Here is an 18,206-nt window from a genome sequence, read left to right on the forward strand (position 1 = left end):
CCTGCTATTTTTTTAGAGTTAGAACAAGAACTCCTTTTTTGCATTACATAAACTATCAGATCTCTAGGTTTGATACATGTTAAACAAAAGAAAAGAAAAACCAACCCTCCCCCCCTTCCAAAAATGGATAAAGACTGAATACAAATAGGTAAAATGGTTAGAAACAAGGAACATAATTTAGGGAAACTTTTAATAGTTGTGAAAAGGAATTTAAAAAAAATCTCATTCTAGGAATTAAATTTTGAATCATGTCTAGGACTGGAATTTGAAATAAGTCTTCTTTTAAAAAGAGTGTACTGTAAACATTATCCACAGTTCTGTTTATAAACCAACATCTTGAAATTGGGGTGTCTTAATCCAAATTGAGTTACACTTTACAGATGGAATAACTGGTGCATGGATAGTGCAGAACAGTTTTCCATGGTAACAAGGAAAACACAAGACAATTATAGAACAGTACAAAAAGTCAAACGCAGCTTGCAAGTATGTTTCTTTCTTCAAATTGTTTATCCACTGCAAGTGAAAGAGCCTGAAGAAAGGCTGCCACTGTAACAGTTGGAGACTGAAAACAAAAGAATAGAAGTCTTGTCAGACATGTCCAAAACAGCAACATGGTAGTTTACAAATAATTCAAAGCATCTGGGGGGAGAGCAAAACTTTGTACTACACACATCAGTATTTCTAAAATTCTGAAGGATGTATAATGGCATTAAGGATGTACAATAAGCCAAGCCATGCAAATATCCAAGGGTTAATCACTTTAACTGTAGATTCACCCAAAACTAACAAACATCCTGAATGTTATACACCCCACTGAAACCTACAGAGCAATGAAGGAAGCTAATGATTAAAGTAAAACTGATGTTTTATCATGGCATATCATTTTTTTGCACAGCTCAATCCTGTGTTAGTAACAACATAATACACAAGTTGGTTCTCTCTCTAGCCTCTTTAAATGAGGTAGCACAAAATGGTTCCAATCCAACTAGAAGCAGATCCAGTGTCATTCAAATTAATACAGACTTTTGTAGGCACATCCCTTCTAACCCCAAAATGCTGTACAAGCAGCTTCCAAACTTAAAAAGGAAACCAGAATAAAACTTACCTGTATGTAAAGTGCATGTGCTAAGAAAGGAAGCTTCCTCAAGACCCGGCCACTAAGACCTTCACTTTTTCTACAATGAGATGCATGCAAATACTATTATTTTACTAAAGCACCATTCCTGAAATCAAGGGTTTTCTTTCTGTAGTGATGAGAGAGATTTCTCTGCAGAAAAACACACATTACTATCACTTGGCTTCACTCAGCACCCTTGCTGGAACTCTCAACAGAAACTAAGGACTTGGTGGGCAGGGTGCATAGCCCTCTGATCAAGGTACGCAGGGTAGAAAATAATCTAGAAACTGTCTCTACTATTGGCCAGATTGTTCTGATCAATACTGTATGTATTTTACTACTCTGATAATTTTGTTCTATGACTAGAATTCTGGTAAGGACCTCCACATTTTGAAAAAAAAAAGTTCTTGCTTGGTATGAACACATGGAATAATCTATTTATTATACCACACGTTTGTTTTCATTTTTGGGAAAAGCTAGTTGTCCCATTAGTGCTTTCAGTAAAAAAATAAATAAATAAATAAATAAAAATGGAAGCAGTCTTAAAACAATTCTTGCTTCCCTCACTTCAACTCATTCCCGAATTAGTGCTTCTAAAAGCTAGCTTCCTGGTAGATCTAAGAGGCACTCTCACGGGGGGGAAAAGCCTGTCAAAAATTTGGAATATTTCAGAAGACTAGCTGTGGCTATTACATTCAACGCTTTTATACATAATTCTGTGAATTCATCAGCAATGCCATTGCAAAGTTACCCTTTTTTCACATAAGAGCTAAACAAGTAAAATAGAAGGGGTGAATGCACAAATCTTACCTTGCAATTTCTTTTAATACAAGACTTAGTTTTGACACATTATTTTCTATATAACCAATCATCTCCAGCTCTCTCAGTGTCAGCAGCTGCTGTCGAGGATATATTATCTGACACTAAAAGAAAAATTGTATCTGTAAGCAACAAGGTATATACAAACTCCTGTTGTTCTCTGAAGACAGATGATGTAAAAATGCCAAGTTTTTACTTAACAGACCCACTCCTTGTCTGTATCTAGAATAACTGTTGACCTGAGTGATGACCCTTTAGTATGTTTTGAATTCCCCTTTTCTTAGTACTGTGAATAACCCATCTGCACCTGCTTTCAGCAAAAATATAGGCATAAAAATGGTGAGATGGGTTGAGTTGGAAACCAAGTTGGCTAGCAGAGTGCATCACTTTGATAAATGATTATGGAAGAATAAACATGCATAACGCCAAAGCTGTGACTTAATTTGATACATGTCCCTCCCTCTCTGTGTACTACTTAAACACTCTGGCTTAGCAGGGTTAGGTCAAGAAGGAGAAATAAGACATGACTTGTACACTTCTCTAGCATTTGAGATTCTGTACTTAATGCTATCATAGATTATTATTAAAAAGGCATCTAAGCTAAGAATCTGATTTACAAAATGTTACCTTCATCAATTCTTCCAAACAAGAAACATATATTTTGAATATTGCTGTTGCAGATGGAGGTCCAATGTATTGCTTTATATCAGCCCTGTCCACAAATGCCATATCAATTTTCTCTGTAATATTTGAAGTAGTCAAGATAACAACATTGGGATACCTTTAAGATACAAAAATACTGGACTTTATTTCTGTTATATGCATACAAATCATCCCCTCAGGAGACTAGCAACTGATAGGTTTCTTCTCAAGGCTGTTTCAGTATATTTGGCCTAAGTTGAAGTTGCCAGGTTGTTATGGAAGACAAAACTTTACTTTTCAGTGACATCAAATTAAACTTCGTTTATATTTAAAGGTCAAGTTCATTTTTAAAAATAAAAAAAATGAGAAAGCTTTTATAAATTTCAACAATTTGTCTGTCATTTCTTTTCGATTTAATGGTAATGACCCAATTCACCAAGAGAAGTATTTTAGCAGCTTGTGGTATTAAATATACAAGTCAATGAAATATACCATTCTAGTTTTTCTTCCTTCCCCTCTTCCCCACCACCCCCAAGTGTTTTCCTACAAAGATGTCTTAGAGTAGGTTTTAAGTTAAATTTCTTCTTGCAATTTGAGGGCTAAGGAAAATGGCTACTCTCATGTATCAGGCCTGTAGCACAACACAGATGGCACTTATACAGGGCAGCCAGGCTATTATTTATTACTTTTTGGTCATGTAGGAGCATCAGAAGCTTAATGCAACCCCTTTAGAGGTAAACGGTCTGACAAGCAGCTCAGCCACCTATGCAGGAGAATCGAGATGCAATAGGAAGACAGCTGGACATTAAAAAGTTTAGGAAAGTCAACCTCTAAAGAATGGAAAAGGACCTGTGAAACAAAGACACTTAGGGCATGTGTAGACGAAGCAGGGGCCCTAAATTAAAGTGCTGGGTTTTAAAAAACACTGCTTCAATTTAGGCCTGATTAAACCCGTGTTGTGCAAACACCCCGCTGACTTACCTGCCTCTTTGGTGGGGAGGGGAGGGCAAGCTGCCAGCAGGCGGAGCCTTCCCAGGGCAGTGGGAAGGCCGCTGGTGTTTCCCTCCGCAGCAGCTGCACCCCACACCAGGCGGCACCTGGCTCAGGTGGTCCCTGAGGGCACCGCAGCTGCAGAGGGAAGCATCAGGTCTTCCTGCAGCTCAGCCAGGCTCTAGGAAGGGAAGATCAGGCTTGCTGCTTTTCTTGGGCACAGCCTGCTTTTCTGGGCTGCTGCCAAGCTGCCTGCAAGGCTTTCTGCAGAGCCATGGAGCTGCACTTGAGCCCAGTGCTGCACTCCATGGCTGTAGGGGCGGCAAACTAAAACTCCTCGAAGGAGTTTTAGTTTGCTGCACCCCAAGTCATTTAAGGCACATTACACTGCCAAATTTCCTACAGCGGCTGGAATTAATGCGCTATATGCCGCCAAGGTGTGCAAATACCAGCACCAGTAGATTCTATTCCATCTATTACATGGGTAAATGGACTTGGGTGCTTAAGTGTAATTCCATTCCACCCAGCGCAACTCCCTAATGCAAAAGGTAGGTTCTTCTTCTCCTCTCTGCTTTTTTATGACTCAGTCATATGGGTTAGATGACAGTGTTTTACAAAAGCAGATGCATTACTGGATTTTCAGGACTTTAACAGGGTAAAGTCATACTTAGGCATGTAAGTTCACTTAAATACCCAATAGGTAGAACAGAATCTGGCCCCACGTGTCCCCTCCTTGTTTAAACCAATGGAAAAACTGCTTATAATGGTCTAAATGGGTCACACGTCCAGGCGCCAAGTCACTTAAGAATATACTCTGAGATCATAAATAGATTAAAGATGTGGTAGAAGGTAAGCATTAACATGGTTTATAAAACTAGTAATACAAAAATTGCTCTTTAACTTTTAAAAGATGTACATTAACACCGACTTATTCTTTTCAGTAAAAAAAAAAAAAAAAAAAAAAAAAAAAAACTTCAGAATTTTGTTTTAAAATACTGTATAGATGCTTTATTTAACCCAAAGTGAAATACAATCCTGGACATGAATTATCAAGATGTTCTGCATTTCTGTTAATTTCAAATGAAATCTATTTTCAATTTACTCTTGCTTCTACTTTCAATTGGCAAACACCAAATTTAAAATTCAGCATAATTTGACTACTTGATTTTTTTTGATAAATGTTCTAACTAGTGGTGCTCAGCCTCTTGGGCATGAGGGCCAACTGAGTGGCGTGCAGACAACTGAATAGGCCAGGTCCAGGGCCATGAGCCAGGTCCAAGCCTGCATGCTGGATCTGGCCATGGACTGGCCCTGCCCACCACCCCAATCTGGTGCCTAAGGCTTCGAAGCTGGATCCAGGCTGTACTTTGAGCACTAGTGTTCTAAACAGGAATAAAGAGCCCCAGATATTGAAATCCAGCAAGTTAGCACACGTTTCCATACACCAACATTATTTCCTACTTGGCAATCCCTAGTTATGTTTTCTTGTAGTAATAATAGGACTGTTGTGAAGGTTCTTACCTTTTAATCTGATCTATCTGTGTGAGTACAGCATTCACTACACGGATGGCATCTGACGGCTCTGTGCCTGCCCGGAAAGCACTCCGGGCTGCTGTGAGACTTTCCACCTGCAAAACAAAGTGAACTAAAAATGGATTTAAGAAACAATCAAATTAAATACATTTCTTCCATGAGTATGATTACAAAATTCTTCCCTTACTAACAGCAAAGCTAGAGAGCTTGGATGTTGAAACTGATCACCCAGCTGTATGCATAAAAGGTAGAAAGCAGCAACCAAATAGGAGGGCCAACACAGAAAGACAAACTCCAAATTTTTCTTCCACCTCCAGCAGGATATTTTGTTTGAAATATCAAACTATTTCTCTCTTAGTCTGATGTAGCTATGCAATTCAAGTGCTCTCCCTAATGCTTGCACACATGGATGCTGCCACAGAACCTGCTTCTACTTTTTTTTCCTAATAATTTAAGTGAATTATAAGAATTTATATTTCCCTAAGCAAAAGGGATCGTATACAGTAATGGCAATGAAATCCTACCTCATCAATTAATACAAATACAAGGCCATCCTTGTCTTCTATTAACTCTTGAATCTTCTGAAACATCTTGGTTACAAGTTTGCCACTCTATAAATAAAAAATTACATATAATTTTTTTTTTTTTTTAAAACATACTTGTCCAAGTTTTATTCTTTACAGGTCTAATTGTATTCATAAACATCGGTGACCCAAGCTAACAGGTTTTCAAATGCTAGCAACCTTTTTTAAAAACAATATTAAATGCATATTATAAATATACTTAAAATAACTTACGTTTCTCAGAATTGCTTTTTATTCACTGTTGAGATCATAATTGTTGTTTATTTTTACCAAAAGCTAAAATTGCTTAGTGAGTTAAACACCTACCTCAGAAAACCATTTGGAGAAGAGACTGTGACTGTTTATTTCAATTAACTGTCCATACCTGTACCTAAAAATCAGGGAAAAAATCATCATCTCAGGAATATTTTATTACAATTGTTGACGCAAAGCAAATCAATTTCTCCAAGATACAGCCTCTAAATTTTATATTGAAAATGAATACCGCGGTTTTCAAAACAGGAACATCATTCTGTCCACATTAATGCTCTGTATTTACTAAAATATCTCATTTATGTATTTCTCTATTTTAAGCTGTCATTTTCAAGCCTCAGTTATTTTTTCAGGATACCCTTGTTTAATTATTAATTCTCAGTTTTCTCCACTTCAGAATTCTTCCTACTCTAAAATCATTCATATGAAAAAGGAACGATTTTTGCCAGGAAAAAAACTTAAGATTTGATGCTGGTTTTTAGCAGCATACAATTCAGATAATAGACTGTCATGCAGTAACCTCATAACCTTCAGATAATCACTTTGCTTTGTAAAGTTATGCATACATTGCATGCTCACTTACCAGTTCTTATGATGACACTGTCACTAATGCTAAATTATATATGGTTATCGATGGGCAGACAGAACTTAATGTTTTACATAAAGAGTGTATAACCCACATCTACCGGATATCTAACTTGAGCAAAACCCAAAGCACTTTATTTTGAAGAGCAGTGACTTACAGTACAGTAATGTCATTTAAAATAAATACATTAAGTAAAAAGATTTGCAAATCTTAAACTGAATATTAACTTAATTTTGTTGTGGTTTAATTCAGTAGTTGTCAACTGGGGGTACGCGTAACCATAGGAGTACTTAAAAAGGTTGTAGGGGGTACACAGAACTGATGTCGCCAATAAATGCCATGTGTGTGCAACCTCAGCACAGCAGCAGGCGACCAGGAGCGCAGCTGGGTCTGGCTGCTAAGTCTGTTGGTGAGGGAAGGGGCATGGGAGGATGCGGGGGCAGATCGAGGCCCCAGAAGTTGGGGAAGGAGTGGATCTGGGACAGTTGCAGGGGCTTCCCAGCTGGGAGTGAGGCACAGGATGAGCAGTGGGGGGAGGGGGGGGGGGGGGGGGGGGGAAGGTTGCTCCTGCTGCTATGCACACCCCGAGGAGGGCATGGAGAGTGTGTGTCCCCCAATCTGCGTGCAGGGCGAGGGCAGGCTGTCGCTGCAGGCTTGGGCCAGGGCAGCACCAGGCTGCTTCCAGCACGCATGTTGGGCTGGGCTGCACTTGAGGCAGGCGGCAGCAGAGCTGGGATGGGGGGTTGGGGTGACTATGACAAATTCTGGAGTGGCTGTAGCCCCTTCCGTAGCCCCTATCCCAGTGCTGCCGCCACATGCCCAGAGCACAGCACAACCGAGTCCAGCCCCACTCCAGGAACGGCTTGGCACAGCCCCGGCCCCAGTCCACAGTGGCAGCCCACCCTGCCGATTCAGGGACACACCCCACCATGACCTCCTGGGGTGTGCGCAGTGGTGGGAGCCGCCCCCACCTCCCCATGCCCCCTAGATGAGCTGCTCATGGCTCCATCCCATGTTCCATCCCGGCTGTGCAGTGTTCAGCTGACCCTGCCCCAGCTCCACTCCCTCCCTTACCACAGGGGCCTCAAAAAAAATTAAAAAGGGGTACATGAGCTGAAATAGAGACAGAAGGGGTACACTTGTTAAAAAAGGTTGAAAACCCCTGGTCTAATTCAATGTGCAAGATGAGCAAGGCAAGATGCATAGACTAGAAAATTTAAATGTTAAGTTTTTTAATTTAAATTTTAGGAGAACAACTTTTCAGAAATGGTCTAACATGCACTTCCAAACTGTTAACTTTTTATACCACTGGGTATAAACCATCAAACAAACTGAAGGACACTGAAGAATTGGGTGCAATGTCTTCAGTATCATGTACAAAAGTTAACCCAACACTTGGTACCTAATCTCTCACTGGAAGAGAAACTGTTCTCTTGATATCAAATATTAGTCGGTCTTCTTAGAGATATTTTACAGTGTGAACAAAACACTGAACAAAAGTTACCTGTATGAAAGCCTAATGGTGAGCTTCTGAGCCAGGGCTTTACAGAGTGAGGTTTTACCAGTTCCTGGAGGACCTATAGTCAAACCACATACAAAAAAATTGCATAAAAGCAAACACTGACTAAATGCTTCTCAATCTCAAAACAGAAGTAGGGATTCATAGTATAAAATAATAGCTGGCAAGGGTCAAGAACACAATGTGTTGCATGGCTGACTATTTCGAGCTCTCTCTCGAGAACACTAGACTTGAGCCATGCAAGTGATCCAGCATTTACCTGTGATGGTAACCAACTGCCAGCATCAGACTTTAAACTTGGTCTATGCACAGAATGGACGTGCAGCCACCAGTATTCCACCCTCATGGTGTCTGCAAATGCAAGTCTTCTTAAAAATCTATCAGCATTACATTACTTTAACTGCAGTGACAGTGACTATGCTGGTACATACTGGGCATAAACTAGTGGAACAGAGGCAGACAACATAATATTTTAAATGCCTGTACCCTGCCCTATTTTGCAGAAAACGAATGGAGATACTTGTGACAAATTAAGACAACAGTGCCTCCAAGCCATCACAAAGTCAGCATTGTAGTCATGGTGTGCAAGTTCACATTAAACAACTTTAGCATCTCTGACTTTTAAAAACTTTCTTTTTCTACGCTCGCATAAATTATAGAATTTTAAATTCCCGCTATTCCCACTTTAACACAAACAAACGGATTCTGACTTACATGCTTTAATGATAAAAGGGATCTAATTCTCACTTCAAAGTAATTTTGTACTTCTCGTTAAGTTAACATTTAGACCTACAAACCATGACAGAGAATAATTCTCCATGCATTTGCATGAAGATTTTTTTTATGCAGTGGAATAATCATAAAAGGTCATTTTGGACCAGCACTTTGTAAGAGGTCATTCAGCTTATAACACACCAGTGAAGGACATTTTAGTAATTTTGAAAATAACCAGTTGATAGTCTGGAATTCACTTAGGTAATAAGCAGAAGAAAGTAAATTCAAAGATGGTAGTATTTCTGCCATGCAGTAGGAAAGCAAGCACAGGGACAATACAGTAGATTATTTCCAAAATGAAAGTTTTCCTAAAGATTCTCACAAAGCATTGGAAGCTAATGTATTTTAATAGCATAACAACATGGTGGCTAAAATATGGGGTTTCTTAATGTTACTAGGAATAATGCAAATACTATGGTATGTTGTTGCTCTGGGTATGCCACAATTATTAACAACTGACAGTTGAAAAGTTTAATATGATTACCATTGAATTGGATTTAAACACTTTCATTTACACAACTTTTAACCAATGCAACTTTTCACATTAATATTACTTGGTTGGTTTGAAATTCCAATCCATGGAGTCCAATCAGTATTCCTGCCAAACAGGACTAGAGAAAACTCCTAGAGATATCCAGGCACATGATGTTTCCTGATCAGCCAGAAGGACAAAGTTTGTTGAAGGACAAAGTGTTTCCTGCCATAGTAGGATTCTCTCTAAAGCACCGACACAGGTCTGTGGGAAAAGAACCTAAGTTCTACTACATGGAAATGCAGTACAGACTACTTAGAAGAGCATGAACTCATTGACAATCTAATACTTTATTTTAAGAGTTGTAATCTTTACCATGCAGTAAGACAACTCTGTTCCAGGATATCAGATTGCTGTCTACATTTCTGTCAGAAAATAGTAAGGTTGTCGTCACATAATCAAGTAGCTGGTCAAGACGAGAAAATAAGAGAACAGTTAGTACATTTTACTAGGACAGGTAATAAAAAAAATGTAGTAAAGTCACCATGGCAGGGGTGTGGAGAGGGATAAAATACTGGAATCACAACTGAGTTTTTGTTGTTGTTGTTTGTTTTTTTAATATAAAATGTCAGAGGAACTTTTTGGGTCAAGTATTTTTAATCTATGGTTTTGGTTCTCTCATACTTACAAGAGTAACTATATCGCAGACATTCTCCAAACTCAGCACATTCTAAAGACTGGCTGACTTCTAAAGGTCAGTGAGACTGTAGCACTTTGAAATCTCTCAAATTTGGGTTAAGATGACCTAAATCATATTGTTTAAAAACAAGTGTTTAAAAGAACTAATCCCCAACCTCCACTTCATTTAGGCAACCATAGTGCATAAATAATATTAGATGCAAGCAACATTAGGTTTTGCTCTCCTTATCAACTGCAGATTTAGTTTCCTTTAGTCAAAAGCAATATCAGAAGATTTTGATGGCAACATGGGCTAGGGCCCACTGTCTCAGAGTTTGTTTCCACTGACTCTAGACTCACCACTGTGGTAAGCATAGATTCTCTGGATGCTTGGAAGTATACGGTTTCCCCTGATCCTCAGGTCACAGACTAAAGATATTTTATAACATAAGATTAAACCTAGCCATCAAAATTCTGAAATCTCCAAAAGACATCTTTATTCCTAACCCTAACTAAACACGGAAGCAGTGCAATAGTGACCTTCATGGTGTAGTCCAGAACAAGGAAAGTTGTGTGTAGGACTCATCCATCTTTTATTCCTAAGCAAAATTACTTTCTTCTGTATTCAGGAAATCTCATTTCCTCTCTGTTCCAAGACAAAGGATGGCACAAACTGAACACATATTAACAACCTTTAATTTTGTCAATTTTCATGCTTGTGTGTCTGAAATTAGACACCCAGCATAAATAATCTATTTTTCAGGGGTCCTGAATGCCTCCACATTCAGTGAATTCAATTCAAGTTGAATGTGCTCAGTACTGTTGAAAAACTCTTGCTTTTTAGGTATTTAAAATTAATATGCCCATTTTGGCCAATTTTTTTACTCAATAGGCCAAATATTTCTGTTGTGCAAACTATAACCAAAAATTGAACAAGAGTCTTACTTGACTAAATTTTGTCTTCATCTCGACTGACTCAGAATATAATAAAGGGAATCATTAAAAAAAAAGCATACTTCCCCTTATTAAATTTCCATAGTTTCCATGTAAATTTTTAATTTCTGAAGATTGCTGCAACTGAGGGAGAAGCTTATTTCAGGCCAGCTACATATGAAGTCCATTTTAAAGAGATTATTCACTCTTGACTTACATGTGATTTTACTTCTATGTCATACACAAGGCTCTCCCAAAGACCATGGAATTCAGCTGCAAAACAATATTATAACAATCATGCATGATTTTGTTTAGAGTAATTCATAAAAAAAAAACAAATTGCCATTTAAGCCCAATGAGCCATCCATCATTATCTGATGGTCTGCAATACTGAGTGACTCCCCAAAAAAACTCAACCATAATTAAAGATATGGAACCAAGAACAAGCAATTGCAAGAATATATATATTATTTTATTCACTTGAAATGAAACTTTTTTAGTTACAGGAGTGAAGCAAACAATTCTACAGCTTCAACAGGATATAAAAAATGTTTATAAACAATAATTGCAAGAATGGGTCAAAATTTGCCAACTATAAAAATTATAGGAAGTCCAACTTTGTCAGACTACTCATGTACATGAATGTTATCAGCGTGTAAAAAACCACAAACAACCGCTGACAGAAAAACAGTTGAATTATAAGAAGTGAAAAACACCTGATGCTGGTCTGAATCTGCACATTCTATTTTTAGTTGGAAATTTTAAAGGTTGAGGATATTCAGAACTTTCAGACAAAAAACTGAATTCAGCATTTCCTCAGTCATAGGAGTGGATTTACAAAGGTTGATATTAAAGTTAAGAAGGTGGATGAGGAAGAACCACCTTAAAATAGCATTTTACAAAAATTCAACTGATGCCAAAGAGATCAACTGTCTCCACAAGAAGGGGAACCTGAACTGCAATGCACGCTGACAACTTCTCATGAAAGCAAGAAAACCTCATGGAACCGTTTACCCACTCATTTCTACCTAGAAGTGCCCAATATGTACCCTCCCACCATGAGGCATCTGATAGTAGCAAGGAGGAAGACCCCTATCCACGAAAGTCTTATTCCTGATTCCTTTGAAACAAAGACACTTTGGAGACCCCTAAACCCACCTAATGTTTGTTTGTGGATTCTATGTTTGCTTTAAAGAGTGCCCAAATAGACCAGATTGGTGCTGTCTAGACCAATTACTTTTCTACAAAAGATCAGAAACATACACATCCCATACTTTACTGAGAGCAAGTTTAATTCCTGACTTTACAACTCTCCAATAAATCTTAAAATATTCCATGCTGTTTATATACTCTTAAAAGCACTTCATTATACCATTATAATGCATCATATATCCACTGCACACTAGGAAGACAAGAATATGCATGTACATGATTTTGAATGTGCAGAGCAAAAATACACACTCAAAGGTGACTGGAGCACAGCTGAAGAGCCAGAGCAAGAGGTTTGCTCCAAGTCAACCTTAATTCTGTCATCTCACACTGTAACCTTAACTTTAAATAGTTTCATGTAGAAACTAACAAAACTGTGGAACTTTGACAACACAAGTTTCATACTATGGTTTAGGAGTTTACACAGGAGTCATATGGCAACTAGCCCTAAGCCTCTCTTTGCCATTTATAGTTGGACTGGTCCAAAAATGCAACCACAGGGGAAGCGAGGGATTTTATCCTCTCTGCCCTGTAGTGCTGTCTCAGAGTTGGAGCTAATGCTGGAGGAGCACTACGAGTGCTGGAACATAAGCAGATCCAGGATTTCAGAAAGAGGAGTGGGGGAGGAAAGAGGGTACAGAAGCAGAAACCTGCACTGCAGGGGTATCTATACAACCCCACAAGCAGTCCACACAATTGGTCCCCAAACTTCCTTCCTTACCTCACAGACCCCTTCCCCCACATCAAAGGTCAGCTCTAGGCTAAGGCCTTCTGTTTGGATGACCCTGACCTAACACAGACAGCAACTGCCTGCATCTCTGAAGCATTCGTGTACAAGGAATGCTTCTTCAGATAACGCGTATCCAACCTGTTAGTCACCACTCTCAACCTTCTTGAGTTTCAGGATTTTGGGAGCACTCTCTAAGTCATCTGCCCTAATTCACCCCTAAAAAAAAGACAGCTGCAATGAAAATGTTTCCTTCCACCAGCTAAAGACCAACATCTCATCTGTACCAAGCAGCCCACAGAGAAAGCCATTTGGCTATCTGGATACCAGAAAACTTTCTAGGGTACCTGCCTATTCTTGGATTTTCCAACACACTACAGTTATTCTGGACTTCCCCTTAACCATTCCAGGAAGGTACCTGCAGGTAGTACCCAGTGGTTGGCTGCAACAATATCCTCATTCTCTTCTTCTAGGTTTTCAGTGCTTGGTTTTTCCTCATTCAGATGGAAAATATGAAGAGAGAGAGTGCATTTGCTCAAGTTAATGGGCTGCAATGAACAAAAAGAAAAATTAGCTTCAATAAGGAAAAACAACAGGTCAACAGTATTCGTTTCTCTTTTTGAAAAAAGTTGAAAAAATTGGAGTAAATTAAGACAAAATTTGAGGTTTTCCATAAGAGTTAAGAATTCAGCTCAATGAAACTGACTAGTACTAAAACTCAATGTCATGTAAAAGCTAGTTAATAGAATCATAGAAAATTAGGATTGGAAGGGATCTGAGGAGGTCATCTAGACCAACCCCCTGCTCAAACCAGGACCATCCCCAACTACCTCATCCCAGCCACAGCTGTCTAGCCAGGCCTTAAAAACCTCCAAGGATGGAGATTCCACCACCACTCTGGGTAACCTCTTCCAGCGTTTTACTACCCTCCTAGTGAGAAAGTTCTTCCTAATATCCAACCTAAACTTCCTTTTCTGCAACTTGAGACCACTGCTCCTTGTTCTGTCATCTGTCACCACTGAGAACAGTCTAGCTCCATCCTCTTTAAAGCCTCCCTTCAGGTAGTTGAAAGATGCTATTAAATCCCCTCTCAGGCTTCTCTTCTCCAGACTAAATAAGCCCAGTTCCCTCAGCCTCTCTCCATCAGTCATGTGCCCCAGCCCCCTCACAATTTTTGTCACCCTCCCCTGGACTCTCTCCAATGTTTCCACATCCTTTCTGTAGTAGGGGGCTCAAAACTGGACACAGTACTCCAAATGTGGCCTCACTAGTGCATAATAGAGGGGAATAATCACTTCTCTTGACCTGCTGGCACCACTCCTACCAATGCAGCCATTAGCCTTCTTGGCAACAAGGGCACACTGTTGGCACATATCCAGCTTATTGTTCACTGTAACCCCCAGGCCCTTTTCTGCAGAGCTGCTGCCCAGCCAGTCAACCCCCAGACTGTACTCGTGCATGGGGTTGTTCCATCCTAAGTGTAGGACTTTGCACTTGTCCTTGTTGAACCACACAAGATTTTTTTTGGCCCAATCCTCCAATTTGTCTAGGTCACTGAATCCTAGCGCTACCTTCCAGTGTACCTACTACTTCCCACAGCTTGGTGTCATCTGCCAATTTGCTGAGGGTATACAGGCAGTCCTCAGACTTGCAACGCAATTAGTTCCTGAAAACCGCGTCTTGAATCGAAATGTAACTCGGAACCAATTTTCCCACAGGAACAATATTATAAATGGGGGATTGGTTCCTTTACCATGCTTGACACAGCCACCTTCAGCTGCTAAGTCTAGTTGGGGGGGGGGGCGGCAGATCAACACCCCCGCAGCAAGGGAGGGATTGGGGCTGGGGCTGCCCAGCCAGGGCAGGGGGGCACAGGGAGGAGGTGGGTGGCTCTCGCCGCTGCGCACCACTGGTTGGCAAGGGCATGGATGTGTGCCCCTGGATCTGTGCAGGGTGGGCAGGGCCATGCTCTGGGTGGATGGTGGAAGGCGCTGAGAGCGGCGGTTATGCCTTCCTGCCACTCGCCCAGCTTGGGCGGGATGGAGCCACTGTGCTGCCTACAGACAAGCAGCGCGAATTGGACAGAGCCGCCCCAGCCTCTAGATGAACTATGGCTTTGCCCCGCCCCGCCCGGGCAAGGAGGGGCAGCAGCAAAGCATGGTGGAGGCGTGTGCCCCGGATCTGCATGGGGCAGGCAGCAGAGCAGGGGCTATGGGCGGCTGCAGTCACCCTAAAATTCGTCGTAGCCCCTACTGCCCACCCAGAGTGCAGCTGGGTACAGCCCTGACCCCTGCTGCCCTGCACGGATCCTGGGGCACATGTTTCCCCCATGCCCTGCCTCTGCTTACCCAGCTGAGGTGAGGCCAGGAGGCACGGGGAGGCGCCGGCCACTGCGCGCCACTTGTCCAGAGGCAGTGCAGCAGCTCTGCCCCACCCGGCTGGGCAAGTGGCAGGAGGGCGTAGTCCCTGCTCCCAACACCTTCTGCCACCAGCCTGGAGTGCAGCCTGGTGCAGCCCCAGTTCTGCCTGCCCCTCAGATCCGGGGGTACATCCAATCCCCACTCCTCCTCCCCCGCATGCCCTCCTGGACCAGTAGCGTGCGGCAGCCGCCCCACCACCTCCCTATGCCCCCCCAGCTGCTGGGCAGTCCCTCTCCCAGCCCCAATTCCTCCCTCAGGATGGGGACATTTATCTGGCCCCCCATGCCCCATCACAACAGACTTACCAATGGGAGGCAGCTGTGTCCAGTGCCATAAAGTCGAAATTCCTTTGGAAACTTGAAACAGTGCCGTAATTTACAAAGGTCGTATGTACTGTTTGCAATAACTCAAACAGTCATAAGTCAAGGACTGCCTGTACTCTATGCCATATTTTAGGTCGTTGATGAAGACATTGAACAAAACCAGACCCAGGACTGACCCCTGCGGCACTCCACTTGATACCAGCTGCCAACTAAACATTGAGCCGTTATTATCCTCCAAGCCCGATGATCCCACCAGTTTTCTATCCACCTTACATTCCATTCATCCAGCCCATCCTTCCTTAGCTTGCCTGCAAGAACATTGTAGGAGACCGCATCAAAAGCCTTGCTAAAAATCAAGGTACACCACATCCACCAGTTCCTCCCCATCCACAGAGCCAGTCATTTCATCATAGAAGGTGATCAGGTTGGTCACGCATTACTTGGCCCTGCTGAATCCATGCTGACTGTTCCTAATCACCTTTTTCTCCTCGAAGTGCTTAGAAGTGGATTCCTGGAGAATCTGCTCCATGGTTTTTCCAGGGACTGAGGTGAACCTGACTGGTCTGTAGTTCCTTGGATCCTCCTTTTCCCCTCTCTTAAATATGGGCACTACATTTGCCCTTTCCAATCATCCGGAACCTCTCCTGATTGCTATGAGTCTTCAAAGATGATGGCCACCAGCTTTGCAATCACATCAGCCAACTCCCCCAGCACCCTCAGATTCATCCAATCTGGCCCCATAGACTTGTACATGTCCAGCTTTTCTAAATAGTCCCTAAACTCTTCTTTCGCCACTGCTGGCTGCTCACCTCCACCCCAAACTGTGTTGCCTGGTGCAGTAGTTTGGGAGCTTACCTTGCCTATGAAGACTAAGGTGAAAAAAACATTTAGTACTTCAGCCTTTTCTGCATCCTGTCACAAGGTTGCCTCCCCCATTCAATAAGGGATCCACACTTTCTCTGATCTTCCTCTTGTTTTTGACATACCTGTAGAAACTCTTCTTGTTACCCTTCACATCCCTTGCTAGCTGCAACTCCAATTGTGCTTTAGCCTTTCTTACTTCATCCCTGCATGCCCAAGCAATACTCTTATCCTCCCTAGTTGTTTGCCCAAGTCTCCACTTCTTATAAGCTTCGTTTTTGAGGTTTAGTTTACTGAAGAATTCCCTGCTAAGCCAAGCTGGTCTTCTGCTATGCTTGCTAGTCTTCCTGCAGTTTTTTAGTAAATAACAGTTTTCTAATAATAGTTTTCTGTTAAAAAGCTTACTGTTTATCAAAATGTAGATACCTGTCTGTCTTTCAGTTTTAGTTCTGTGTCCACAACGGAGACAGATTGAACATTGTTGAGGAGAAAACCATCGTCAAACTCCGTCCATGTATAATCACCAAAAACAACGTTATGTCGGTTTAGCAGCTTTAACACACTGACCCTGATATCTTCTCTCTTAGCCGTGCTAGGAAGAGAGGAACAGCATTATTTAAACACCAACTGTTGTGTGTTTAGTACTAAACAAGCTCTAAATACCCTTAAAAAATGTAGAAGGAGCTTTGTCCCCAGAAAGAAACTGAAAGTGGAAATATGGGTCTCTTTCTTAGCAGGAAAAAAAATGAAATCACCCCCTATTTTGGGAGCAAAATCATTAACCTGTTGGTTCAGGCACATGCAAAGAGGTACAAAACCAATTTGAAAGACACATTTCTATCCAGAAGCAGTAGTTAATTTTGAAAAAAATGTTTAACAAATACAGCTTTTTCTTTATTCTTTTCCCAGTGCCTAGCCTTAAATTGAAACGGTTGACTGAAAAGGTTGATATATAAACAAAGCTGTCCAACCACAAGCGGTTGATGTGTGCGCCCCTCCCCCAGCTACCACCCAGCTTCTACTTCCTGCATTGCTTCAAGCTGCAGGTGCAGCTGGGGTCTCTGGGCTCCCCTTCCCTGGAGGGAAGTGTGGCACAGCCTGCAGTGCTGGGCAAGCCCGCAGCCTGGGGCATCCAAGAAATGCAAGGCACCGTGTCACCATTTTCACATGCACACCTATATTTCTGGAGAAACTGCAGGCAGACTGGGAAGAAGTACAGCCCAGGCCAGCTCTCCTGTGCTGCTTTCATGTTATTTATAGAATCGTAGAATAATTAGGGTTGGAAGGGACCTCAGGAGGTCATCTAGTGCAATCCCCTGGTCAAAGCAGGACCATCCAACTAGATCATCTCAGCCAAGGCTTCGTCTAGCTGCGTCTTAAAAACTTCCAGGGATGGAGATCCCACCACCTCTCTGGGGAACCTGTTCTAGTGCTTTACTACCCTCCTAGTGAGAGACTTTTTCCCAATAGCTAACTTAAGCTTTCCATGATGCAACTTGAGACCCTTGCTCCTTGTTGTCATCTGCCACCACTGAGAACAGTCCAGCTCCATCCTCTTTGTAACCCCTCTTCAGGTAGTTGAAGGCTGCTATTAGATCCCCCCTCTCATCTTCTGCAGACTAAGCAAGCCCAGTTCCCACACCCCAGCCATCTTTTCCCGCTGGACTCTCCAACGTGCCCGCGTCCTTTCCGCAGTGGGGCCGGCCCTGGGCACAGCGCGGCCCAAGGGCCCAGGCGCAGGAGCGCGGGCGGCTCCCCCCGTGGCCT

At 41.8% G+C, this 18,206-nt stretch overlaps 1 protein-coding gene across 1 annotated transcript in view; it reads right to left on the reverse strand.

Moving 5' to 3' along the window:
• Positions 1 to 352: 352 nt before the first annotated feature.
• Positions 353 to 18,206, reverse strand: part of TRIP13 (thyroid hormone receptor interactor 13) — a 20,554-nt gene continuing 2,700 nt past the window's right edge. The window contains exons 2-13 of the mRNA XM_025198303.1: positions 16,866 to 17,031; positions 13,254 to 13,383; positions 11,117 to 11,172; positions 9,664 to 9,754; positions 8,028 to 8,100; positions 5,992 to 6,055; positions 5,626 to 5,712; positions 5,090 to 5,196; positions 2,564 to 2,717; positions 1,928 to 2,040; positions 1,106 to 1,175; positions 353 to 562 (exon numbers count right to left, since the gene is read on the reverse strand). Of these exons, the coding sequence (XP_025054088.1) occupies positions 467 to 562; positions 1,106 to 1,175; positions 1,928 to 2,040; positions 2,564 to 2,717; positions 5,090 to 5,196; positions 5,626 to 5,712; positions 5,992 to 6,055; positions 8,028 to 8,100; positions 9,664 to 9,754; positions 11,117 to 11,172; positions 13,254 to 13,383; positions 16,866 to 17,031 (1,207 nt within the window). The 3' untranslated portion in view covers positions 353 to 466. The remainder of the gene's footprint in view (positions 563 to 1,105; positions 1,176 to 1,927; positions 2,041 to 2,563; positions 2,718 to 5,089; positions 5,197 to 5,625; positions 5,713 to 5,991; positions 6,056 to 8,027; positions 8,101 to 9,663; positions 9,755 to 11,116; positions 11,173 to 13,253; positions 13,384 to 16,865; positions 17,032 to 18,206) is intronic.

The sequence above is a fragment of the Alligator sinensis genome, unplaced genomic scaffold (genome assembly GCF_000455745.1).
Source record: "Alligator sinensis unplaced genomic scaffold, ASM45574v1 scaffold428_1, whole genome shotgun sequence".
Taxonomy (NCBI): Eukaryota; Metazoa; Chordata; order Crocodylia; family Alligatoridae; genus Alligator; species Alligator sinensis.